Below are 27937 nucleotides of genomic sequence, written 5' to 3'. Positions count from 1 at the left end.
GTCCTGCTAAGCATTGAATATCTCCACAAATGAAGGCTCCCAAGGCTCTCTTGTTCCTTGTTCCAACTGAGAACCACTCTCACCATCAAAAAGTTTCCCTGTAAAAACTGTTTCTATCATCTGCCTGCAAACTGTGATTTTTTGACTCCTGTTTTTCAGTGTGTGCTTCTACAAGCAGAAGCATTTCCATTTCCCCCCAAAAATTTTACTTGATTGCAACTGCAATTTTAAAACAGTTCTTTAATTTTTTTAAAATTTATTCATCTAATATCCTTACAGCAACAATACCTTCCCACATGTCCTCTCTGCACAACCAAATTTATGCCATTTACATCGAAAACTAAGGGTTTTTTTCTCTACTTATAGCTCAGTTAGCTTTGTTATAATGCAGTTTATAAAATTACATTTAATGGAGAAGGGAGCAGGTAATTTGTTTATTTCTGAACTGTGATGGCTAATGGATGGGGTGGGAATAATGACAGAATATGTATTATGTTATGGTCGAACAATACAGGGAGAAAATGCATGACCTGATAATTTTTACCCTTCATTAAATGGTCTATTGAGGTGCTTTTTCTCCATATCAGCTTTTAAAACAGAAAAAAAAAAAACCACTGCAAAATATAACATATTACTTCAAATCACAAGATTACTCTTAATTAAAGCAAAAATTACTCATCTGTTTCTTAAATTCATTAGCAATAGCTGAAAACATACCTTAAAATAAGGAAATCATCATAAGGAGACTAACTATAACTAGCCTTGTTAACCACCTTCCTCCATAAATGCTGAGGCATTTTAATTCCCATGTCTGGAAGGACAAATAAAGTCTGTGCCACTCTGAGCATCCTTGCCAAGTCCCTCCTCCTCCCAGCAAGCCAAAAGCAGAGTGGGAAGCAGAATCCAAACCTGCCTGCACATCCAGATGGAGCAGTGTACCTGAGTTACATCTGCTTTTAGAGGCTGTTTATGGCTTTTCCAAGAAGAAAATGGGTCTGTACAAAGACAGATCACTTGAACTGCCAGTCCTGGTTTTCATTTACTTTCTTCAAGGAAGAAAACAGATGGGCTACCAAGGGGTTTATCTGTGTTTGATACAAGGAGTTGTAATGCACCATGGGAACGTGCCTTAAGCCCTGTGCCTGGGAAAGGGCAATGAGGGACTAAGTTCCCAGGGACACATGGAGAAGGGTACCCCACCATGCAGTCCTCTGCAAGGGGAGTCCCAACCAAAACCAAACAGCTTCTGAGACTGATGGGCTGAACCAGGCTCTGTGGAAAGTTACCAGTGGGTAAAAATCCACAGGAAACAAACGGGTTTGCAGGTTAAGTTAAAACCCAAGCTATATGGCACACAAGCAGTCTCCAGTGCAAAGCAACACATGACTGAAATACAGAGATAAGAGAGCAGTGTGAAGGAAACCTGATTAGGCCCCCGGCCTAATGATGGAACATTTTCATTTCCTGTGGGGAAAATGGCTGATATTGGTCAGCATCAACTGATAAAGGGCTGGCTATTACAGGTTTCAAGAGAACTTTGATCCACATCTCACATCCCATTAACAGAGACAATAAATTACTCTCAGTTTTCACGACACAATGTGCAGAAATGAAGCTCACATGTTCAAATGAGACAGAGCAGTGAAACATCAGCAACATAACAAAACCACTCAAGTTCAAATGCTACAACTCCAAAAGAGCAAAAATGAATACCACTGAAAGGATGTGCATTCAGTTTTGCATAAATCACCAAAAGAGAAAGTTCCTTCCCTAAGAAGCTCCCTTGTATTCAAGTTCCTTCTATCTCTGCCAAGTATGCTCATATGGCAACTGAAAAAACATTTGTGGCATTTGATTCTCAAAGTCCATATGCGTAAAGGAAAGTTTTCCCAGAAAGCACTTAGATAAAAGCCCTTTTCTGTGGTTTAAGCAGGAACACCAGTAGTCAAAGTAAAAACATGGAGCTGGCTGATGGGCAAAGAACCAGCACTTCGAAGCACTGCAGAGGTCATATTGTGGCAGACAAATCCTGCTTCGTAAAGCTTTGATGTAGAACAGCTCACAGAAATATCTTTGTTATTTCACTGAAGTACATTGCTGCTAAAGCCTCTTTCTTATTCAGTGTTAAATAAGCTGTTATTGCTCTTTAATATTAAAAAAGAGCATTTGTTTCTCTGTCAGCATTTCAGGCACATGTGCAACAGGCAATACAGAAGATCCTGGGAGGGTCTAAATTGAGTTCATGTTCAATAGTACCTCACTGACCTCCAAACAAAAACCCCCCAGTCAAAACCAGCAGAAATTCAGCTCAAAGTCACGCCTTCCACAGCAGCAGCACAAAGCCAGGGTAAGAAACCCAGCATTCTGAGATCAGGCAGTGACGTGGAGGTGCAGCAGCTCGCCTTTTGCTTTTGACTAAAAAGGCTTTCTCTTTATAGTGTAAATGGTGCAATATATACATACAGAAACACACAGTGGAGTGTTTTTCTACACGGTGCCTCTAGTGAAGGTTAAACATTGGCACAAAAGCCTTGTTTTGGTTTTAAAATACTGTGGAGATCCCCATAAAACAATTTCTGAAGAAAGCCACCGCAGTGGTTTGAACATCCTGAATGCTCCAGAGTGGAAAAGGAAGAACATCTGCATGCATTTTTATGGTCCACTCAAACCTTAAGTGCTTCCAAATACACAACAGCTACAATGCTTTCAATTTAAGACAGAAGCCTATAAACAGCCCACATTATGAACTCCTCAATTTATCTGAAATTTCCTCCATTTATATTTACCTTATCCAGTTCCAACAACAAACCCTTCAACTCCCCAGTCTCTTCCACCCTCCATGAGAACAAGAGCAGTCAAAGAGCTAAAACCCTACCAAAACCTGGAATCATTATTTGAAATGAGTGAATCTGTCCTAATCCCGACTGGTTGCCAGTACAGAGGCCCCAAACACCACCTGTCCAAACCAACCAGATTCCACCCTGCTCCCTCCCTTAAGCTCTTCTGGCTCACTCTTGATTTTGTTTCTTTTCACTGAACTTGTACAACTGCACTCCTACAATGTGATGGATGAAATAAGATCAGGAGAGTCTTCCTGAAACATGGAAGAAGTTAGTGGGGGCACAGGACCAGCACCAGCTGTCCATCAATATTCAGTGTGTGCAGCTGCTCTCAGTGGCATTCTTGGAATTCAGCTTGGCTGGGGAAAAAACAACTGTCACTGCTTTTTTTCTGAAATTTCACCTAACTGCTGCAACATGCCTGTGTAGCTCTGCCCAAATTCTTACATGTGTTTTAAACACTTCAGTGAAACAGTTAAAGCCCAATGTTTATATTGCAGGAGTGCCTTGTTTGTACCTTTCCCTTTGTTGCCATCTGTCAGACTTCCTCACTGAAGCTTCTCACAAGGAAAACATCAGTAATGGCAAAACAGCAGGAGTTTCAGCAGCCAGCTACCTCCTCCTCCAGCCCTGAAAAGGTCTGAGGTTTGTGTCTGTGAAATTTTAGCAGGGGTCCCTTTTTGCTCCAACACAGCCACACAGACTGAGCACAGCATCAGCCACAACCAAATGGTGCCGATACTTCAAGACCCCACCTTGCATTTTTTTTTTCCTCTAACCAGTCTAAGGCCTCTTCATTTTCCACTTCCTTTTAAACATCCACCCAGAACCCCCATGCCTGAATCAAAAGCATGCAATCCAGTGGTGTGAGCCCAGCTGATCAAGCAGAATGCCCTCAATCATATGGGATTGCAGGGAGCACCCTGTTCCCACATATGTACAAACATTAGCAGACTCACAAACTCCCCTGACTGCTCATAAACGTGCTTTGGAGAAAATAAAGGATTTAAGAACACATGCTACCTCAGCTTCTTCTCTGACTCAGTATCAGTGAACAGCCCCTTCCTCCCTCTCCATGTTTTGGAGCCAGTCCTGCTGACCAGCCTCACACACAATTTCAGCACAGTCCACCACAGCTCTCTTTTCCTCCTTTTTCTTATTTTTTTTAAATGAAGAGACTTTGAGTAGGACTGCCTGTGTTACAACTTTTCTGAAGTGCTAAGCACTTCACTTGAGCTATGAATCATCAACTGTGACAGCAGCAGAAACATCTTGTCATAAGCAATGAAGAAACTTCAAATTAAGTATCCCACCAAATAATTTATGAAGATTGCTTATCCACAGTCAAGAGGGTTTGCTTATAAAAATTATTTATAATTTAATAATTATTACAGAGACAAAAATGTAACTACCCAAAGAACTTCAAAAATGTTAAATGACAAGAAGCAAAAGGGAAGGAGGGAAGTGAAGACAGGAGATGAGCATCTCTCAAGCACTTCTTAGGGCTCTAAAATGCAAATCTTTCTCACATAACTGTAAGGTGATCCATCTGCAAACATGTTGAGAAAAGGTATTTAAGTTTCCCCAGGCAAATGCAGTTTTTCCCTCCTGCTCACCCTTTTTGCAGCTTAAAAACCTGATGCTCACAGCCTAGTCTCAAACTCTCCATAATTTTTATCAAGTCTCAGAACAGAACGCAGCCCTTCACTGTTCTTCCAAGGGACTTGCAATACACACCTTAGCACTAATATTCACATGATGGCAAGCACTGGAGACAATCTGGAACTCTGTAATCCAAAAAGTGATGCAGTTTTGTCCTGCTAGTAAATGCTCTCATGGTGTAAGCAGAATGGCACAATCTTCTGCATTTAGGTTACATTTTACTACTTTCTTTTAAAATTTACTGCCCTTTGACAATTACAGGCATGTCTATGCCTTCTAAAAGGTAAACCTCTGAGACATCAAAAACTGCTTTAACTATGAGACTTTCTCCTTCCCAGAGTCCCACCACACTCCTTCCACCTTCTTCAGCTAAAAAAACTGGCAACACACAGCACCCATGTCCTTCCCTGCACACAGACCATTCACTGCCAAAGCCCTTCTGTCTCAACCACTGAATTAAATAGGTATTACACACAAAAAGAAGCCTCTATCACGTACTTCTTGTTCTCAGATTGTTCAAGAAATACAATTAAGCTTGAAATGTGCTGGCTTCCTTGATTTCACTGCAGCCAGCTTATACACATACCCAGACTGTGCATTCTACATAGTTAAAAATAACTTTCTATACTTGTATCTTGCTGCCTCTTGCTATGATCCAAAACCAGATGTTGATGTGCTATTTCAGACCCAATGAAAGTATCCCTCTGATTTCTGGCCCCTTTCATCTGCTTTCAACCTCCACGAAGAATGGATGTCTTGCTACTGCTGGTTTTGCCCTCATCACCTCCTGGGAAAAGAAAAAATCCCACCCATGTATGGTCCTGGAACTTGATTCCTTGTAAAAAACATTGTGTCTCAAGAGAAATTTTATTTGTTATTCACTATTCAAAAGATGCAATTTCCTTTTCTAGTAACACCTCCATGGGCAGCAGGTGCTAAAAGGCAGCAGAATAAATTATTTTAGGCATGGGGGTGTGGGTGCACACTGACCTTCTGGTACACAGCCTAATGAAGATCAGAAACCATCAAGCGTGCTGATACAAATAATCTACATTCTCTTATGTATGCTTAGTAAAGCATTCAAGTGACTTCAAAGACCTCTATCAATACAGAAAAGAACTGCATTAAAATTCTGAGCCTCCAAATCTATTAAGCATTTCCAAACACAGGAGGACGAGTACCAGGATTTGTTCAGCTGCCCTCACCGCGTTATTCTCAGGGAAGAAGTGTGGGCTCAGTCAGCGCACAGTGACTCAGCTCCCTTCCATCAGCTCAGCAATTTAAGAGTCAGTAAATCTAACCCGTGTTTTCAATCTCACTTGTAAAAACACTGGTTTAGCTTGGTGAAGGCTAATGTGTTACAATTCTGAGGGGCACCGGCACTGAAGGGATCCTTCCCCAAAATGCGCCCCTGCACTTTGGTCCTGGACATGGCAGAGCCAGGGGAGGGTCATGCAGCTCCTGGGATGCACCAGCAGTGGTAGGGATATCCCAGGTAAGTTCTGTCTTCTGCACTGGGGCCATGAACCAACCATGGCAAGTCCCGTTCTCACCACAGGGGCCTGTGGTCCCAGGCGGAGCTGCCAGCAATGCATGGTGTATTCAAATGGGATTCATTAATCAGGCTCCAACTGCTCCACTTCACTAGACGGAAGCTCTTTATAGACACTGCCTCATTTATTTATTTTTTGAATGCCCAGATTAGTTTAGTGTGAAGCTGTTGAGAGATACAATTTGTCTGAGCAGATGATCTATAGATCCCTGAATGAACACTAACTAGGCTCTTGCAGTCCACAGAACACACTGTGCATTCTCCCATGGCTGCAGCACAGGAAAGGTGAACCCTTCTTTTCTAAAATTTAGCCCCTAGCAGTCTGGAGGTCAAAAAGCTGGCACTTCTTCTAACATGCTCAGCCAACCTCTGACTGAGGGCATAGCTGCAGCCTCTGCCTGCGAAGAGCAGGGCCCTCAAATCAGAGGGAAATCAGCAAGTGATAACTAACCTGGCATTCTGCTGGGGACAGGCTTTTCTCACACAAACAGCCTTTTCTGCTCACATCTGTGAATATATGCATATTTAAAAAATAAATTATCTTTCATTCAGATTAGTTACTAGAATATCTCTTTCTCTGCTGAAGCAGATTTGTTCCTATGGTTGTATCTACTGCTATTCTGGGACTTGGTATTGTTTTCCCACTATTGCTGCAGAAAATGTTCAGCAGCTAATTGCACAGTCAAGTCCTTTCACTTATAATTTTCACTTTGACAAGAGTAATTAAAAAGCTAAACGGCTCGAGAACCAATTGATTAGGTCTGGAAGCAACGCTCTGTTTAGGCGATCCTGAGATGCACGTGTACAGAACAGCAAGCGTTCGCAAAACACAATTAGGAGCGTGCTTCTCAGTGCTGATGGCTTAACGTGATTCTTGCCAGATCTCTTTTTTTCCCAATTTGTATCATATGTTCTATTCATATATGTGCTGCTGCACATAGACCATGCTTTCAAGTGTCGGGAAAATTAATCTTAAGGGACAAGTAACAGAGTATTTTCCTTCCATCACCTGTACTTGCAATCTCCAAATAGCTGAAGTTTGCAAATGGACTCAAACACCTCCCATCACAGGAATGAACTACTCAAGGCTATTTTATCACCAAATTTCATTTTCTCACCTTAAAATTGCTCTGAATTCTCCGTAACAGGAGTTCTAATATCATTACATTTCAAACTACATAATTGAAATTATAAAGTAAAGGGCTCCAAAATTACTACAGATGTACCAAAATAATGAGCTTATGACCAGTAATGAAATGGAAACTCTCGGAAGCCCGAGGTTAACAAAAACTTAAGAGATGCTCCCTATAACTTTTATAATAAAGCTAATAATTCTATTCTTGAGAGAGAAGTTGAAAGGGTTTTCTTTAAACCACTTCCTTCTCAGTGAAGTTTGGTCAGTTACTGACTACATATTTGAAAAACTGTCATGAAATGTGCAAGGATTAAAGCTAATGGGAACTTGAAGCAGCAATAATGAGAAACTCCCTCTATGCATACGGGAGAGCGATCAAACACTAGGCTCCTCTTATGCCACCTGATGAGCAAGAAAGCACTGGTGTTCCTCAAAGCCAACAGCTCTGGCCTCTGTGTGAGTGTGGAGCATTAGACGCAGGTTAGAGAACAGGTTCACAGTACAGGCTGCCAACACACACAAATAAATCTCGGAATAAAGCTACAGCAGCATCTGAAAGAGAGCTGGGTGCACGTGCGCCTGCCTGCAGAGGGGTTTCAAACAATGGAAATCCAGTGCCAGCAGATGGGCCTTGGATCCCACTCCCTGCAGCAGCACCACAGACTATTACTCCAGGCACAGCAATGCCTCTGGGACACAAAACCCAGGCCCAAGAACTCCTCCTTTGGTACAGAAAGCCAAAGGTTGACCTACATTTTCCTGCACGAGTAAAATGTCAAATTTTTTGAGGGAAGTCAAAGACGTAAAGAGAATTGTGTCGTTACGGAAGTAGAGATGCTGAAAGAAGCCATAGAAGGTTTCACACATTCACAAATGTGATAATTTAGATAACAAATGTAGCAAATTAAACCCAACTTGTTAGCTAACAGAATATTTAATTATGTACTATGAACGATCACTTGCATATCTGGGAATTTAAACAATTATTTTTCGAAGCAGGGAAATGTTTCTGAGGAGGAGAGGTTTTTAACATCCCAGAGCTTTTCCACTGCATTCCCTTCCACCTTACCTTGTTTATAGCTCTATTCAGTAATAGTTTTTACTTGTTTCCTCGATGTCTTAATTTCCTGCAATAATACATCTGCCATGAATAATTAAGCAATGCATTTGCTGCTCGCTGAAAGCTGAACAAGTGCTATAAATCAGTTCTGGGACCCTCTGCCAGCACAGACACAATCAGAGATCTGCTAATGTTGGCATTTCTTTCTGCAGGTGAGAGGAATGGAGCACAGAAACACTCAAGGAGCTGCTCAGCAGTGCCAGGCTCCCCTGCCCTGGCACTGGCATTTTGGGAGAGTGCTTGTCTGCATCTTCTCCCAAGCAGCAGGACTTCAAAGACTGTTTTGATGAGGGGCAGTAAACCTAAATGTTCTCTATTCTTCACATTTACTCCTTTCTAACATTCCTAGGTTGTTCCCTCTTATTTTCCCACTCCATAGTCAGGAGGAAGAGAGCAGAACATGTCCTGAGTGTGCATTATTCCCTTCTCAGGACCAAAATGATGGACTTCTGTGGGCTCTTCGCTATATTTCCACCTTATTTCTCCTGCTGCTTGTGGTTCAAACCAGGACACTACTGGATGGCAGTGAAGAGCTGAAGGATCACCTGTAGTCAGGCCCATTAGAGCCAGTGAAGGTTTATCTTGCTGAGACACACTCGCTCTCAGACAGCTGGGCAGGCTGCATTTCTCACTTTTTTGTATATGAAGATGGAAGATAACAACAAGCTACAAAAACAACAGCGATAACATTTCCCTTCAACACTTCCACTTGCATCAGTATCAGGGGAGAGGAACAATAAAACAACTTTCCACTACCAGAACAGGATTCACCTTTTAATTGGATGAGGTTTACAGTGCAATCACTTCAAGCTCAGCTGTGGTGTGTATGAGCCTCTCCAGCTTGGCAGAGCAGGTACACTAGAAAACTAGTCAAGACCAGGTATCCAGCCAGGCCTAGAAAATGTCAGGGTGGCCATTAGAATTCCACATGTCTTAATTTGAGAATCTCCCAAACCTTCACTAGAAGGTGCAGAAACTAAAAAATAATTTTAAAGGTCAAAATGTAGAACAATTCATCACTGAATTTCCCTACAAAACAAACCATGTAATGTTCCTGGTTTTAATTCTGTTGACAACAGATTGCACATATTTTAAAAACGTAATGTTTAGCAGCTGTGCTGCCAGTCTGCAGAGTTTGCATATATAGCTGTGATATTACCATACTCTATTATTCATAACAGGCAACAGACTTTCTTCTTTATCTTGTGAAAAATAATTGCAGTTTGAAGTCAAAGTCTGATGGCAAAGAAATATCCAACATAATGGCTAGAGTTTCCAGAATCCAGGAACTCAATGTAATGGCCTGCATTTTGATTTAAATCAATTCATTAAAAAGACAAATCTCCGATCTGTACTTCTTCAGCAAGAACTACATGGCTCTTTTATGAAAGCCAGGAAAGGAAAAGTCAAAGTGGGTAAATAGCTTTTTCTTATCCACAACAAACACACAATAAATTAACCATAATCTTTTAACATGAAGCATGAGATACTCCCATCTCATACAGCCCTGGGACCTCACTCAGACAGAAATTCATAAGTTGATATATAGCTATTCATAGCAAGAATGACTACTGGAAGGAGAAGGAAAAAAACCTTACACATTTTCCCTTCCACTACCATTAACATGAAAAGCATTCTATACAAATACACAGTTTTAATACATTTTCCCATTCATGCACATAAATAAGCATTTAGACATATCTTAGTGAGAAGGTCTTACAAGACCTACAGCACCCTTTGCAATTGTTTCCCAAAGCATTTTGAGCTGCCAGAAGCTGTTTCAATGCCCCCCCTGCAAAGAGCTGCTGGTCAGTGCTGCTCTGGACAGCAAAGCAGCGTTGTTGGCCTGGAGTGGTCCACACACAGAGCCTCCAACTTGCTCTGCTGCTCTGTGTGCTGTGTTATATGGGCTGGCACAACCACACTGCCTTCCTTAGGAATACCTGACAGTCTGCAGGACGGCACAGAAGTTTGGTGCTGTCAGAGAGATGGGTTCTTGCACACCACAGCAGCAACCACCAGACACCCACCAGAGCCCTGCCTTGGTGAGAAAAGCCCCTGCAACCAGCAAAGCTCAGACACCAGCTATCTACAGATAAATACACAACATGTATTGAAAGAAAAAAATCAAACACAGAATTACCTGCTACAATTTGCAGAGCTGAGTTAACTGTATGGCTTCAGAAGATGAACCACACATTGTAACAGGCACCTGACCTTTACTCATGCACAGACATGGGCAAAAAGATAGCAAACCTACAAGAGCTCATGAGAAAACTAGTGGATGTTTGCAATTGTGATATTCTCCCCTGTATTTGCCCACCAGCTCCTTTAGAGCAGAACTACAAAGTCAGAGAAGGGCACTGAAGAGAACTAAGGACCTGGAAAACACTTTCACACAGAGATACGTAGTCAGAGGAAAGACAGTGATTGTCCCTTGAGTGGAGGATGAAAAAAGGACAGGATAAAAATATAAGAGTATCAGGTGACCTAGGGACAACAGGCTACGAGACTGTACCTTTCCTGGTTCATAAATGAAGACAAAGAAACATTCATTTAAAAAAATCACACAGTCTATTCAGAACACATCTGAGGGAACACTTTCTGTTTGTATATGAAATTCCAAAAGTTCCTCTAGAAATTCAATTCCATGCCCAACAATCCTGCATGTCTGTGAGCATTGCTTAGTGCCTGACCTGAACTTCCCAGCTGCAGTACAAACACATTATTTATTCTCCTAGCAGTGGATGGGAAGGACTGGCTTCCTCCCCAGTTAATCCTTCCATTCTGGCACTGAGATGCTCAGGTTGAGATGTTTCACCACAGGCATTACCCATGTGAGCAGAGTAGAAAGACTACCAAATATGTCTTCAGGATGGTACTCCTCATTTCTGCCTGTCACTGTAATGTCTGTCCCCCTCAAAACAGCACTGCTTTGTCAACTCCTGTATGGTTTATGATCCATTAGCACTGCAAGACCTTTTCTGTATACCAGCTGTCTAGGCAGTTGTCTCTCATTCTGTATTTATGTAGCTGATTACTCCTATTTTCAAACATCTATCCACATTTTTCCTTATTGACATACATCCTCTCCGATAGTTTCGCCAATTTGTAGAGATAATTTTGAATTCTAATGGTGTCCTCCAACATGCTTGCCTCTCTTCCCAGCTTGTTGTTGCCTGCAAATTTAATAAGCATGTTCTCTATTCTATGAGAGAGATCATTACTGCAAATGCTGAATGCTACCAAACTGCCAAATACCCACCCTATGAGCAGATGTTTCACAGGAAAAAGTCTCATAAGGGAGCACTGAAAGCTTTACTAAAGATAAATGACATCTACTGCTTCTCCATTCACAAAGCCTGTTAGCCTGTCATTAAAGGAAATTAGATTGATCTGACCTTGACAAAACTACATTGGGTATTATTCCTTTGCCCATGTGAATAAAACAATATTTAGAGTTGCTGCAATTAATAAAGCTTTACAGAAGCAGTAATACAAGTCCAGTTTCTGAGAACAACTTCTAATTTTACATAGGAAATGGGAACTCATGTGGGTGGGGAGAAAAGGCAAGAGTATGAGACAATCTTTTTTTGTACCTCCTTAAAACATCTAGCATTTGTTGGCCATTACTGGAGGCTTATGTTGGGATAATTTTGGGATAAATGGACCTAGAGTTTGACACAGTCCGCAGTTACTGTAACACAAAATAATTCTGCAATTTGACATAAACTTGGAAAACACCACATGATATACTGCATGTAACTCTTTAAATGTTAACTGGAGTTTCCTAAATTACACAAAACTACATAGGAAACTCTTCTCACACAACATACTACAGATTACAGACAATGCTAGAATTTTTGAGCTAAATTTGCCTCTGAAAAAAAAGCTTTATCTGCAACAGAAGGCTGAGTGTCTAATGGAAAAGACATTGAGCACTGCATGGATGCTGACTGAACAATGCAGGGATTTTGTCTTAATATGTAAAAAACCCCCAAATCATACTCTGCTCTTAAAATAGGGCACACGACTCTACAGACATATGAACAGTGGTGTATTTTAGCATTTGAGAAAAAAACCCCAAAACTTTGGCAGTTAAATATCTTAAATGTTCCATGCATTTACTAAGGCAGAAAAAGGTTCGACAGGCATTGCCAAAGAAAGACAAGACCAAGCCCCTGTGGCCTGCAGTACAACCACAGAGCAACTTCAATAAAAAACCTCTCTATTTCCACAGCTGCCTCAAGAAATAGACAAATGCACTAGAAGAGGAACTTCGTGGTGTCGGTGCAAATTAATTCTCCCTGCCTACATTCCAGGCTGGGCACTGGAGGACCTGGAGGACACCTCTGCTGTGCACCTCTGGCTCTTGGGAAGGCTGAGATCAGAGTGGCTCTGGCTACCTTCACAGAATGAATATACAGGCAATTTAGTTACACACGAGCTCACACAGCATCTTTACATAGTGATCCAGCATAAAATTCCCTTTATACTATTCAGCAGCCTGTTTTTCTATGGGTCACTCATTCCACAAATCAGGTTCTGTTCTCTCTGGACATTACTACAGATGCGCTTTGGTGGTCAAATGGTTTCACAGACATTTTAGACTAGAGATCTATAAATAACACCACAGTCAGCTTTAAGGGTACAGAAGTATTTTTCCACTCTCTTTGTTTTTAAGAGCCTTCAAAGACAACTTTTGCAGAAAGAACAAAAAACAAATGTCCAACTCATAAAATATGGTCCCTCAACTTGAACTTTGCCTCAAGACCAAGCAGGGCACATTTCAGCCATGAACTCTTAAAACACTGAAAAGAGCAGGTTATAACTAAGGAACTTTGTGTTAACCCCTGATAAACTGTGTGTAACAGAGCATAAAAAAGGATACTGGGAGTCTACTTGCTGTAGCAAGTATAAATGACAAGTCAACAACCAGGACCATTACCTATTACATCAAACAAGAGTAAAGGGAGTCTTTCCAGGTCTTGGACTACCCTCCTCATCCTCCCAAGAGCCATACTAAACTCTGTACTCAGCATTCCAAGAGTGAGAATACTGTGTCAGGACCAGGCATCCCTGTCCTTTAAATAGGAAGATGAAAGTATTTTCTTATAAGTTTGCTTCTCTGAGGTTTTTCCTGCATCCTGGAAAAGCTGAAAGCTTCTGTTTGATGCTAAACAAAATACATAGTTGTCATCATTGTATCAGTATTTTAACCATTTTCAGCATATAACAAGAATCTCACTACTCATTGTTCGGTTCTTTCAATGAATTTTCCCTCTTGCAAATTAAACACTCTGTAAGTACAATACAGCATAGCTGCCTTGCTTCCAAGATGTTGTTTTTCCCCAAATGCAGGGACTGAAACCCTTTCTGCAATCAACGCACGGTAACTCTTCCAATTACCTCAAAAGACACAGTTTCAGTTTTGAGTGTGAAAGCCAAGGAAATGACGATCTTAGGATAGGAACAACACCAAAGTGAGATCTTTGCAACACACTCTGTCTCCCTCTTAAGCAAGTCCCCAGCTTTTGACAAGTGGGTGAAAATGAACAGCCTCACCTGCCAGGTACAGGTGTACTAATGCTGAGGTTCAAAATGGTCATTACAAGTGGAGTTTTTCAGGGGCAAAAGCCCTACATGTATAAAGCTGCTGAGTATTTCCTGGCCTCTTTAAAATCCCTCTTCAAAACAACCTTTAACAGAAGTAACACAACAGTTGAAGTGGATTTGGCTAAAAATAAACACGAAGAAAACACGTAGGTGTTCTGCACCCTTATAACAAAGAGCAGAGGCTCAACAGTCACTGCTGTCTCCCCATGTGACAATTCACTGCCAAGGGCTTATATCAGTCACCTTCCAGGTGAGCCAACAAGGTTATCATAAGTAGACAGAGTTTGTAAAAAATTTAAAAGAATTTGCAAGAAGAGCAGCAAAAGCAAGCAAGAATTCTGAGTGATGCCTTTTAAATCTGCAGTATTTACGAGTGCTACCAGTGGATTGATGATGGTCATTTCCACGAGACCCCAGTTACTTCCAGAGAATCCTCTATCAGCTCAAGTAGAAAAACCTCATGTAGCAAAGACAAAACAACTCCAAACCTCTTCCTGATATGCTGACTTTATTCAAAGCACCAACTCAGAACAGTCACCATTGGTGCAACAAACCTCTGTTGGAAAATGGCAGCATTTCCATTTATTTTAAGGTTTGACCAGGTACTACCTGTATGTCTCAATCCAATCTTACAAAATACATTCCTGAAAATCCTATTATTAATTACTGGGGGGATGGGGGGGGGGGGAAATAATGAGTAATATATGCAGTGAAGGACCATCTGAAAAGCACAGGAGGACTGTGAAGTCATTCCAGCCTGTACTACATGAAATGGAATATATTCTGTAATTATTTCTTTTTAATACCATGTGAATGCCCCTTATTGTGAAGGCTTAATGCTATGATGCATCAGAGAAATTCAAAACTAACAGACATACAAAGCTCTAGCATCGCAGGCTACAATTCATATACAAATGTAAAGCCATCATCCACTATAAAAAGTGCTTTGATTTAATTCAGTGATCATATGTCAGTAAAGTGTGCAAGGCAAAAGACAGTTCTATGACTTAAAGTTTCAATAAGCACCCTACAGTGTTTTCACACCAACAAAATAAATGAGATTTGTCTCTGGCACAGACAAAGCACTGATTCTCACAAGGGACTAAACACAGCATTCAATTAAGAGTACACCATGGCTTTTCAGCTCCTGATACATAAAGATAGACAACTTACCAGAGAAAAAGCACCCATGAACAGATGCTTTTTTTCCCACTCCTCTTTAAACCAGGCATGTTCAACATCAAAAAAGATTGACTAACATTTTGAGCAAACAAATTTCATACTCTTGGTTGTTCACAAAAATGAGCTTGATCATCTTATATTACAGTATCATTCTGAAGCACCAGTGTAATGAACAGATAATCAAAGAAACAAAAAAAGCATTCCTATTACCACATCACTGCTTTTTACAACTGCTCAGCTAAAACACTGAAGGCTCCAGCAGATCTTGCACATTCTCCCTTTCTGACATCAGTACTAGTAATAGCCAGGAGCAGCACGACAAACCATATTATTTTACCGGTTTTCTGGCACCCCTTTCCATCTGTAAAGAATGTTACCATCACTACTAAAGGGTACTTTAAATATCTCATTAAAATACACATAGCAGCCTCTGCAAATAGCCACAGCTGATTAACATCTGTGAATGAACACAACTCACTTGCAATTAGATTTGGAAAGTAAAGGGTAAGCTTTACCAAGATTGGTAGTCAGCTACAAACAGAAAGGGAAAATTACCTTTAAAGAATTACTCAGATGACTAAATGAGCTGGGATCCAGCAAAATGCATTTTAATGTACTTAGAGGCAGATATTCACAAGCAAAAAGCCAAGTCACGCTAATGAAATACGAGTCTGCATGCTGGAAATCAGAGGTCCAGAAAGGAATTCAGAGGTCACCATGGAGGACCACGTTCCCAGCTGAATGCTGTGGGTAAAAAGGCTAAAGTGCCATTGTACTGTTGGAAAATGCAGCCACTTGTCTTGGTCCTGGTCTCTTGACTTTAAAAAACATATTGAAAAGTCTGGAGGATTAGTGAAGAACCATAAAAATTATATCTGGTCAGAATAAATAAGATGAGCCCATTTTTCTACAACAGGAAGTACAAACTTTCAGGTTCTCTAACTCCTCCACTTCAAGTTGCTTCCCCAGGAGATTGCAATAAATAGCAGGAGTCTCCAGCCTCGCTGACAGATGTTCTAATATCCAGTGTCTAAATCCTAAAACTGCATAAGTGTAGTTTGAAATAAATACAGATTTGAAGAAGTAATGATCACTTGCCATTTTTACAGATCATACAGTAGCTGGATAAATTCTCTACCATTTAGTTTTCAAATCATGATTTGATAGCCCCCCAAAAGCTACGTGCTAGCTCATCCACAGCTGTTAAAAGTAGAAACAGAAATTACTACTGAAATTATACAGCCTGTGCTACACAGGTCAGAGTAAAAGACTGCTCTGATCTGAGTTCTGGCCTTAAAAATCTATGAATCTACACTGAAGATAAAATTGTAAGCAGGTAGTTCTATCGGTTTTCTGTATCACCAAGCAAATAAGCACACGCTCTCTCAAAGAATAAGTATGAAATATATCATCCCCTCAACATTTGTCACTTTGCTGGACACTTAAACACAGGAGTCCCTTGTGAAAGCAGGAGAGGAACTCTGGCTGTGCAGCTGAGTCTGAATGGTGCAAACGCCAAGTGGGGACGCTTAGCCCGGCACAGCAGCAGTGAGGGGCTTAAACAAGGAGCCATGGAGTCGAGGCAACAGTCAGAGCCTACACCGTGGTCTCCATGCAAACCACTGCCCCCCAGATGTCCCTGCAGAATGACCACATGCTCAGAGCTGTCTAAGAACAAAACCCTGAATAAGCTTGGCTGCAGTTAGTACAGCACCTCTCTGGGTTCAGGAGCCACCACTCACAGAGGACTCCATGAGGACAACAGGAAGAGATCATTACATATTTATGCTGCTTTTATATCCTCCATAGTTCTTTGTACTGACCACTACTGGATGAGGGATTTGGGGCTAAGCAGACCTTTGACCTGGCAGCTGATGTTGATTGATGAATGCTGTTGGCTTTAACAATAAATAAAAAAGACAAATCATCATGCTGTGATTTGTTGTGGGTAGCAACCCAAACAAATTCATGCCTTCTGCAAGTGCTGGAGCTAAAAGGGTTATAAATGCAGAAGATCATCTGTTGTCTACTCTATATGTGATGCTTGTCCTCACAGCATCCCTTCTACCTTGATGTCTGCAACATTTAGCTACAAGCAGGCAGCATTTAGGTATTCTACAGAAAAGTGCAGAATCAATTTCTACCTAAATACATATATTTATATGTATGATGAGTAAAGACACCAAAAATAAACACTGCACAATAACTGTGGTTAATATTTCAACCTGTCCCTTAATGATGCCACCTCAATGCCTCAGGTACAGGGGTTTTCCTAAACAGTATTTTCCATGTTCTTTTTTCTGATGGAGCATGTCAAGCTAGTCAAGGTAGAATTGCAGAAAATTAATATTTACTTGTGCTGCAATAGCTGGATCCAATCTCATCAATTATACATAATCACTACATGCAGTGTTTAGGGACAGGCATACAAACAGGAAAGCTGGAAACAGAAACTGATGCAAGGCAGCAGTGGAGAAGCCTCACGTCCAGCTTTTGGGATGGGATCCCTCTGCCCAGCTCCGCAAAGTGGCCATTTTCCAGGCTTGCACAACAGCAAGTCTGTCCCTCAGGGTGGCCTGGATCAGCTCTCTTCGGGGTTGAGCTGCTGTTGAGGCATCATTCAGGTTATGAAGCAAAGGCAGCAGAGCTGAATCAGAGTCAAAACAAGCCAAGCTGGTCTTGGGAGCACAAAACAATAAGGGGCATACAACAGAGTTAGGGGACAAGGAGAACCAAGCACCATAACAGATGTTCCCTCCAGTGCTCTTCCACCCAAAATCTCCAGACAGCACTTCAGGTACAGTGCAAAATCCCTGGCACAAGAGAACTCACCTGAAGCTAGAAAGGCCATCCTACTATTCTTAGACATCACTATATCTAGAAAAGCCATCTTAGTACTCTTTCTCTTCCCAACCATCACAAGCATGAGCATCCTACCTTTCTATTTTATCTTTTAATGTGTCTCCTTAATTCAATTAGCATCCAAGAAACTTTGATTAAAAACAAAAAAAACCCACACAGAAAAACCCCCCATGTACAAGATGCACATCTTTCAGATATAAAGCAGCTCTTTCTTTCAGGGGCAGAGCAGCCTTGAGACACTTCAGACTCGGGGTCCTTTCTGGCCAGAGGTGGTGGGAGCCAGAGCCCTGCCTTGACCACACCAGCTCATTGAGGCACGTTTCATCTACCCCCTCAAATAAAAGCCAAGTTTGCTCTACCTTTAGACATCAAAAGGTGCAAATTATTTGTTTACCAGGTATCAATTCACAGGTAGTTGGCCTTATTCTGCCTTAGCTCTTTCCTTCTACAAGGTCACTTTTGAAGTGGTTTTATTCCTTAAGCCCTTTGAAATTCTGTGCAAGACAAACCAAAATATACTGTGGTTAGAAAAGACCTGGGATGGGTCACCCAGTCTCTTCCTTTGGCTAATGGAACCTGTGCCCAGGACTTCAAAAACAAAGCCCAATTTTTAAAAAACCAAGACAACAACAAAAGACAGTGCTGATGATTTCTCATGACATTATTGATTTTTCCCCATTTTCTCTGCATTTTGTTTTGAGAGGGGATTTTTTGTAGTTTTTTTTATTTTATTAGAATAAATGACACATTTTCAAAAGCTGAAAAAAAGCATCTTTTAGTTTACAATTGCTCTGAACATTAACTGAAATCTGCAAAGCCATTTTTCCCCATGTACAATCAAAAGCTGACAGACAGGGAAGTACAGAGTGTATAAAAAAAACCACACAAGCAAGCTGAGAGAGAATGGGTAAAACAGCCATCCTGAATCAGCTTCGAGCTGCTCTAATGGAATTAGGGTCACCCTGACAGAAACACAGTCAGATCACAGAGAAAATTTAATAATTTCTTATTGCAGTCTGTAAAAGCTGGGGAGGATTTGAAAGAGCTTTCTGCCAAATTAGCACTTCTGTATCCACTGCTCATGCGCATGTGCCCCTTCCCACTCACCTTCTCCTCCCAGCACCGCACCAGAGCGGCCAGGAAGCCACCACTCCCCTCCTGCTGCCACAGAGGCACCCAGTGAGCCCCTCTTTTTTTGACACTCTGCCACTCAGTTTAACCTTTAGATGCTCCTTCCAGTCCTCATTGCTGACATTTCTCACAGCTCCCGTGAACTCAATTCCAGGGGAGGCACCGGCACAGCCCGGCGGTAATTCCGCCAGGCAATACACACTCAGCCTGCTTTATCTCAGGCATTAACATCCAGCTTTCTGCCAGCTGCCTTAATTGTCAGGAAGCTACAGCAGCGACACTGAGATGTGTTACAGCAACAGCAGGGGGGGAAGGCAGGGAAGACCCAGTCGTAGGTGCTCCCTGAGCACCCAGCCAGGCACCACGCTGCTGCCAGGGATGCAACACAGCCCATCGCCATCCATCCTTCCCTGCTCCTATAAAAAGCTATTTGGGGACTGACTCCAGAAACTCCAGGGACAACCCTGCTCCCATTATCCAGTTGCTTTTAGTGGGGGAAATGCAGCAATGTTTTGGAGATACAGAGCCTGCCCATCCCTCCACTGACTCCAAGCAGCACTACAATGGGGAAAAGAGAATCAGAGTCATTTCTTGGGAACAGCCCTTATCAGTGTAAATAAATGCTCTTTCACTGAAGCCAACAGGATGGTACGGGGACCAAAAAAAACTGAGGAGTGTGCACATGGGGTGCTCCTTTCACAGCATCCCTCTCTAGCTTCTACTGGAAGCTCAGGTGTCCATACATTGTCATACCTTCCCCTTGCCCTTCACTGCTGTCCTGAACCAAGACTCTCCAATGCCAGATTCACTAAAGCATTACTTGTCTGCATCACTGATGGTAGGTCATGTCAAATGCAGGGTTTGGGGGTGACATTTTACCCCTGCAGAGGCACAGAGCAGACAGGTCCTTTCACACAGCTCCTAGCCTCTGAAGGCTGGTGGCAAGATTCAGTGGGTCACATGAGAGAAAACCTCTAAATTGCTAAAATACACAGAGCAGCATTTTCCATCCTAGGAAACCCTTGATTAATCCACAGTGGCTGTGGTGGTTAAAAGGTCGGTGCCCTCCAGAGCTGCCTTCCAGATTAAGAAAAAGTAATTCAGAGTCAGTCTGCATCAGGGAAAAAGACATACATACAGATAAACTTGTTCCTCAACACAGAAGTGTTCCACATCTGAGACACCACACAGAAACAGCCAATTTTGTTAAATTTAAGCATGTGGAAGTATTCCACAAAATTAGCAAAGCACCTGTACCACAAGGTATCCTCAGGCCAAGAAATGTCCTAGGACACCTCAAGCTCCACCAGCTTCTGCACAGCTGTGATGTGAGTGATGCTTCTCTCCTTTGAAGAAGCCAGTATAAAGATAATAACTTTCAGGGAATTTTTATACACCTCAGAACACTAAACAAGTATTTCTCTATGCCAGATTCCAAAATGGGCTACAATGTGCAGATGTAAAGTGATCTGAATAAGCACTTTTCAACAGCATCAGCAGACAGCAGAGTAAGCTGAGGAAGGAGACAGCTGCTGCCCCCAGTTTAACTGGACAGCTCAGACTCATACAGACCCACATTCATCTGCTCCCTATGCAAGTCATCCCTAGTGACAACAAAAGAAGTGAATTTGTATGTTTCTTCACACCCCTCCTTCACTCTTCATCTTCTCTAAATTTAGTCCTTCCTTTCAGTTAAGGACATTTAGGACCCCCCAGTCTGTTTTCTACATTCAGCTAGGTTCCTACCAACATGAATCAAGATCTCCTTCAACTTTCACAAACTTACATCAAATTATAAGCCTGGTGACTAAAGCTGCAGTGAGAAAGACATGACCGCTGGCAGCTCAGGAGGTGCATCATGGTCACCTGGGTTTCAACTCAAGCATCCCAGGAGCTCCCGGTACTTTCAGAGACAAGGAGTATTCACAACAGCCAGAGACCATGATGAACGTGCAGACATTTGGACACCAAAACTCTGGCTACAGGTAAAAAAAAAAAAAAAAGGGAGAGAGGCTGCACAAATACTTGGGGACTGCCTAACAAATAGACACCCCAAGATTATGCAAAAAGCCAAAGCCACGAGGTTTCCTGCTGTCTGCATAACCCATTCCATAAGACATTCCTACTATAAGGTGTTTTTAGTAGGCTACCATCAGCCATGCTTCTTTGCTCCTTTCTGTCCACAACAGCGTTTTGTGCACATTTCCCTTGGCTGGATGGGGCTAATTAAAGCCAGTCACAGCAGCTCTATGGGACTACCAGGACAACAGCAAGGACACAACAGCTTAAAGTATGACCACAAGGAAACACTGTACTCCAATTCTGCTGAAATATAGGTGTAGGAGAGCTACACCAGAAGGTAAGAACTCGCACCCTCTTCCCCAACAGCTTTCTCCAACAGCAACTGCCTGCTGACTCAGGAGAGATGTCTCAGTGCTACACAAATTACAAGAGCTGGCAAAAGAACAAGGAAGAAGTAACAGGGATTACTGTGACCCCAATACTTCTTTCTTCCTCCGCCCCCAATTTTCTTTACTCATCTGTACGTGTTAGAAATCAAACTGTCAGGTTTTGATCTCGCAGCTACTACAGAAATTCTTCCAGCACTTGAATAAATTTTGTCAGTCTTTTTAGTTCTACTTGTGCCCCTTCACACACACCCTGTTTATCTGCAATGCGCACACTGGGAAATAAAAGACTGGGGGGGGAGGGGAGGAGTTGTCTCTTAGCCCTCAGTGTTTCCCATACAAACCAAGAAGATTTAATATTTCTGGAAAGAAATTTGCAAGGCATTCAGGCTTTCCAAAACCAAATGTCACTTACTGTCCGCTCTTACAAAAGGCAGCATCAAGCAGCAGAAGATGGCTGCTGGCACAGTGAGTACTGGGATGCAGAAGTTAGGCACCATATTCCAAAGTAGAGCAAGTCCTCTTCAGTCTGAGGCAAGTGGTCAGTACATCCAGTGTTACAGACACAGACTTACTCCTGCAAACCAAAAGAGGAAGAAAAGGAAAATTATTATGATACACAGATTAACTGCCAGTATACTGCATTGCAAAGACATCATTACAGATACTTTTAAAGAGAAATTTAACTATCTTCCCTGCATGAGCAGTAGAGCACCACACACGCCTCCAAATTCAATAAGCTGATTTCAAGGGTCAGGAGGCATAAATGCACCCATCTCCAAGTTTACCTTCATGTACAGTCTGGTTTATGGCCCATTAATGCATCCTTTAGTTGCTGTTGTTCACAACAAATAGTTCCAAAGCTGCACATTACATACAAGAAGCAGTCTTAAGCTCTTGAAACTCTCTTTCCATGTGCCCTAGACAGACATGTTTGACTGCGTATGTAGGGAGGTTTGTGATCAAATTGCATGTAAAGCATAGCCTGGACCATCCAGCTGGGCTGGTGTACACCAGACAAGTCTCAACGGGTTCAAGCAGAAGAAACAGAAGCTGAACTGGATCAGCTGTCAGCTCACAGGGCTACCAGAGTCACAGCAGAATTAAGGAAAGTGTCTATAAAGAGAAGCTTTACCCAAAGCAAACATCTCAGCTTGAAACTCTCCAAAATGGGGAGGATGACTACCTAAAAGGATTTATGAGTGGATATTCTTTCTCCAAAATAAAGCAAATTATCTTGCAAATTGCCTTAACTTGGGCATCTGCTTGAATACTGAAATACAGAAAATTCCTTGAAAACCAACCAGAAAAAGGCAGGTATTTAAAAAGAATACAATTTCTGTGTATCTGCCTTTTCTATCTTTCAATGAGAATATACTCATTGTACTTTCACCTCGAAGTCTAAGGTCTACCTGTTAAGACAGACTTTAAAGGAGCTAGCAAGCCCCATGCCCTCAGCGATCACACTCAGCAGTGACAGGGGCTCACACTTTCAATGCCAGGCATCTCAATGCAAGCCCAAGAGTTATTTAAAGGTTGATGTAATTCTCCACAAAGCTGCAAAAGTTACCAAATTTACCAAAACAGTATCATTAGTGAAAAGATCTCATACTGGCATATGCCAGCCTGAGTGGACCTCTTGAGTATCCTTGAAGCAAAGTATCTGCAGCTGGCACGCTGTGTGCGGCCCAATGCACCACTCTTACGCTAGCAGACATTTCAAAAACACCTTCAAGACAGCTCTAACAAAGATATTTTTGAATTTTGCTAGGTTTGGAAGCGTATTGTTTTTTTGGAAACCGCTGAGCTTTTGATGGAAGTATCACAAGTCACAAACACGTCTACTTCTGACAAAAACACGGTGCTCAGAGAATGCCAGCAATGATCGTGCCTAGGGAAATCCACAAGAAATCTCAAGAGAATCTACCTTGGCAAATATTTACATTGCATAGTACTAACAAACAGGAGATCAGGATTCTTCTCCATTCTGTTACTGTATTTGCACAGTAAATCTTTTCACGTTATAATATTGCACAACACAGAGAAATCTTTATTTATGCAACATCTTCTGCAGCCAAGACATCTGAAAATATTTTACAAAATAACCTAGTTCTAACCTAGATGCAGAGAGAATACTGATCATCTCGTCCTGTTTTTATTGTCTCAATGAGAAGGCATAAATCTAACTAAGTTCAGCAGCAAGACTGCGAATACTGCCGAAGAGGCTCTTTGTACCAGCCACACACTCAGTTATCTTTGCTGCCCTCCAACTTCCCTATCCTCACTCATCTCTCACCAAAGGATTACTAAAAGCACCATTAACATAGCAAAGACAGGTACAGGTAGTTGTATCTCTATAGCTGCATAAGTGCTATTCCAACGAGAAACTCTGTTCAGTCCCCAAGCAGTTGGCCCAGCGTTAGCCAGCTCCCCATATATGGCCCACACAGGAATGGGAAGAAATGCCTGGATCAAGAGGGATGATTATGTTTCTAAATACTGCATGTACAGGGCTAATTTGTGCTGCCTGGAGAAGGGAACCCACTGAAGCACTTTAAGCAGCATTACATCTGGCTCAGCAGCCAGAATCCCAAGAGGCTACACTTCCTGGGGAGGGGTTGGGAAACACCAAGGTTTGAAATTACTGTGTCAAAACTAATGATGTGTGTCCAACTCTCTAAGATAAGGACAGCAAAGGAGTTTTACAGGTAGTGCGGAAACATCTTAGTATTTGTCAGACCACATTGGAGATGAATAGCTTTCAGAGAGCCTTTCCTCTTTCATTCACTTCCATTAACAACAAAAGTGCCTCATCTAACGGTGCATCTCGGGCGCAGATTGCTCAGAGTTGTGTCAATGGCACCTCCACAGCCCTCATTCAGAAGTAACTCTCAGGAACACAAAACCCTCCGTTAAAGAATAGGTCTGTCTCTTGATTTCTCTCTTCTTTCAGCAAATGTGATCAAGCTTCTCTCCAGTTTCAACAGATTTAAAACTTTCCTCTCCAGCCCATGAGATACATACAGCATGCACCATGCAAAACTGATGAATTGTCAGATACCCTACCAGATGCTTCATAGACTTGATCTTTTTCAACTGTTTAGTGCTTCTCATAATTTACCATCTGGTAGAAAAGCCAGATTTTCTTATGCCAGACTGCTGTCTATCCGTCCAAAGTTAATAGACCACCTTTGGCCTTTAACAGGATCAAAATTTGCCACTTCTTCTTTCCATGGCTGCTCTGCCTATGGAAAAGTTGTCTGTATTCAATAATTAAAGAGCTTTAAATTGGAATGTTTTAAAATTTTATAAATCTCAGTAGCTGTCATTCTCTTTTGAAAGTGAAAATATTAAAACGCTTCTCCCAGTGGTTCAGCTTTCCCATTTTTCAGAAGGGATGATGCTCTCTCACAACAAAAAAACCCAGTACTCAAAGCAAGGGTGACAGCTGAAGCTCAGTTAACCCTTACAAGGGTCAGCGTTACTCTGACAGTGTTGAACAGCAATCTTGAACCAATGCTAAATGATTCCTTTCCTGGGGCAGAAGGCAGCTTGGATGAAAAGTAGCTAAAAACCAGATGATTTTGGTAGATTTTGGTAACAAGCTGAACAAATACAAAGTCAGTATTGCTTTGGCAAAATCAACTACAACAGCAACTGACCAAATAATGCTCCTAACAAGTCTTTATGTGTCTTTTCCCCAGCAACCTCATGCCTCTTCAGGCTGCTCTCTCTTGCATCTGGACTGATCTACTGTGCACCAGATGACCGCAGTCCCTTCATTTGAAGGCCTCATTTAATCTCTCTGCTTTGATCAGCATCTCACAACTAATACTGCATTTGGGAGCCCAGACACTGTACAAGAAGGTTTTTCAAAAACACACATACATTCTCATTTCTCCTTCTGCATCTGGTCCTGGCAATATTATAAACTCTAGACTACATAACCCAAAATTAGGCTGAGGCTAAGCACTCCAGATGGCTTTGTAAAAACAGCTTTGAGTTTAGCAAGCTAAACTCCTGCCTCTACTCCGAACTCAGTGTCAGAGCCACGGAGAGGTAGTTTGGCAGAAAACTAGAAAGCAGGAAAGCACAAGAAGAAACTAGCAATCTTCATTTAAATATATCAGTTTTTGCTGTGGGGCAGGTGGATGGAAAAGAGGCGGTCTTGAGGACGTTTTTTGAAACCTACATGGTTTGATTCTTTCAGGCAGGCAGAAAAAGCTGGACTCATTTAAAACAGAGCCAAGAATACCAACAGCTCATATGGTACTAAGAAATTCTGGCAATGAGTACGTCTCACAGGAGACAGCAAAGAGATTAGAAAAAGCAGTCAACTTTGAAGAGTCAAGAGGAATTTCAAACCAGCACTGAATAGCTTATGTCCTCTATGAACTCTTCTGTAAGATAAACTGAACCGAAACAAGTGTCACGTGAGTCACCAGCCAAGAGTGGCACAGTGAAGAAAAGCATCCCCAAAGCAATCCTGCCCATTCCAAACCAGGGACAAAAATACTGCACTAAAATCACTTTTTAGGTTAAGCTACTTTGCAACCCAAACAATCTAAGAAGTCAGCACAAAAAGTTCACTCCAGGAGCCCCTGTACATCCACAGAACTGCCAGGTTCCGTTGTGTGTGTGAGTATTGACACTGCCTTTGCTGTGAAACACAATAAAGAGACTCTGGAGGAACTTACAGGGTAGGAAGGTGAGCCCAGTGCATAAGCAATGTCCTTATCTGACCTGGAGATGTAACAGTGTCTTCTCAAAAAGGAACCTGAAACAATTGTGTTTGTTTTTCAAGGTGGAAACTTCCTGAGCATTCTTGAGGTAAGCCCAAGGATACAGGTCAGAAAACACCAACTGGGCACCACCCAGACGATGGTAAAGACAGCGATGAAACTACATCAGCTTCTCCCAGTGCTACTGCATGTGCAACACAATTAAATTTGCCTCCTGGACCCCTACCCGCTACTTTATATTTCACACAAGTACCTGAAGGGAAACCAGTGCTCCAGAGGGAGCCAATCAACACAATTCCACCTGATCAGCTCTGGGGTGCCACACCAGCGATGGCGATCATGTGCCACGCAGAGCATTAAGGCAGCTCTTTATTCTGTTAAAAGTGAGAACAATAACTGGCTACGGCTCAGCTGCTTCGCTCTGTACATAATGCCTCATCTGTGCTCAGGAGGAGGAACAGGAAAACCATGACACACCATATAACTCAAGATCATCATACTGCACACATTAAAAGTTGTGGAAGCACAGTTACACACAAGCTAATGACTTTTGAATGTTTCACTTCACTACATTAGTATTCCTTTAGCATAGATTTCTTTGTGCTTTTCTGTGAGAAATATTATATAAAGAGACTTGGGGAGTACAGCAATATGGCCAAAAAAGACAAAATGAGTCTCATTTCACTCCGAACTCCCACATGCAGGGAATGTATTAGAGAGATTCAGTGGGGAGATATATGAAGATGGCAACGATGGCAACACTAGAGTAGATTTAGGGAGGAACTTCCTATGAACTTGCAATACAGTAAAAAGGCCAAAAGCTAAAGAGACTGCCACATGAGCAAAGGTACCAGCTCCAGGACCCAGGTGTGAGCAGGCCCAGAGTATCAGTGTGGTGCTCTCAGTTACAAGACTCTCAAACCATCTGGAGAGAAAGGATGAGCAAAGCAATTCAAGAACCAGGAAGGATAAAAATCTCTGTCAAGTCACAAGCACTAGACAGACTGGCTAAGGATTTGATAGCTATCTGTAGGTACGTGAAGGATACAAAACAGCAAGAAAGGAGTGGAGGAGTATAATTAGCCATGGACACATAACTGTGAGAATGAGACAAAGCAAAAGAAAGCTTATGTTGAATATTCTCAGTAAAGACTCAAAACAAAAAAGGGAAACACACCCCTCCCCAGAAGTATTTTTCCCAGAAGGAAAATATTTCATCACCTGTTTGGAAAGAAAATAAAAATGGGGTAGGAAAAAAACAAAAAGAAAACCCAAAACATCCCATAATCTGGGAAAAAACACCAAAACAAACCAACAAACTAACACAGGCAGATTGGTATGGAGCAATATATGTAACAGCAAGAACAACTCAAAAGTACTTTAAAAAGATTCCCCTTATTTTGATAAAGCATGAAAAACTGAGAAGTGTTAAGCACAAGCTGGCCCAGCTACAGGTCACCGTGATCCTGAACATGTAATCCCAACTTCACCCAAGCAGAGGAGCAGAGCCACTTTTAAGCAGAATACAAGCACAGCTTGAATATTCCTGTCAGCTTTATTGGCTACATTGGTTCTGAAGACATTAATTTCTGAAGGTGTCATTGCCTGCAGACAATACTAGATAAGAAAGAGGAATTTTTCCACTGGAACAAGGATTATGAAGGGCCCCGTTAAATAACTATGGAGA

The 27937-nt window shown here is 41.9% G+C and overlaps 1 protein-coding gene across 7 annotated transcripts in view; it reads right to left on the bottom strand.

Moving 5' to 3' along the window:
* The window catches only part of PTPRF (protein tyrosine phosphatase receptor type F), a 380389-nt gene that overhangs the window by 227942 nt on the left and 124510 nt on the right, over nt 1–27937 (bottom strand). For all 7 annotated transcript variants that reach the window (XM_069023152.1, XM_069023156.1, XM_069023157.1 and 4 more), the window contains one exon: nt 21924–22085. In XM_069023152.1, the coding sequence (XP_068879253.1) occupies nt 21924–22008 (85 nt within the window). In that variant the 5' untranslated portion in view covers nt 22009–22085. The remainder of the gene's footprint in view (nt 1–21923; nt 22086–27937) is intronic.

The sequence above is a fragment of the Aphelocoma coerulescens genome, chromosome 8 (assembly GCF_041296385.1).
Source record: "Aphelocoma coerulescens isolate FSJ_1873_10779 chromosome 8, UR_Acoe_1.0, whole genome shotgun sequence".
Classification (NCBI taxonomy): Eukaryota; Metazoa; Chordata; class Aves; order Passeriformes; family Corvidae; genus Aphelocoma; species Aphelocoma coerulescens.
The sequence above is the reverse complement of the archived record's forward strand: the minus strand, read 5'-3'. Positions and strand labels throughout refer to the sequence as shown.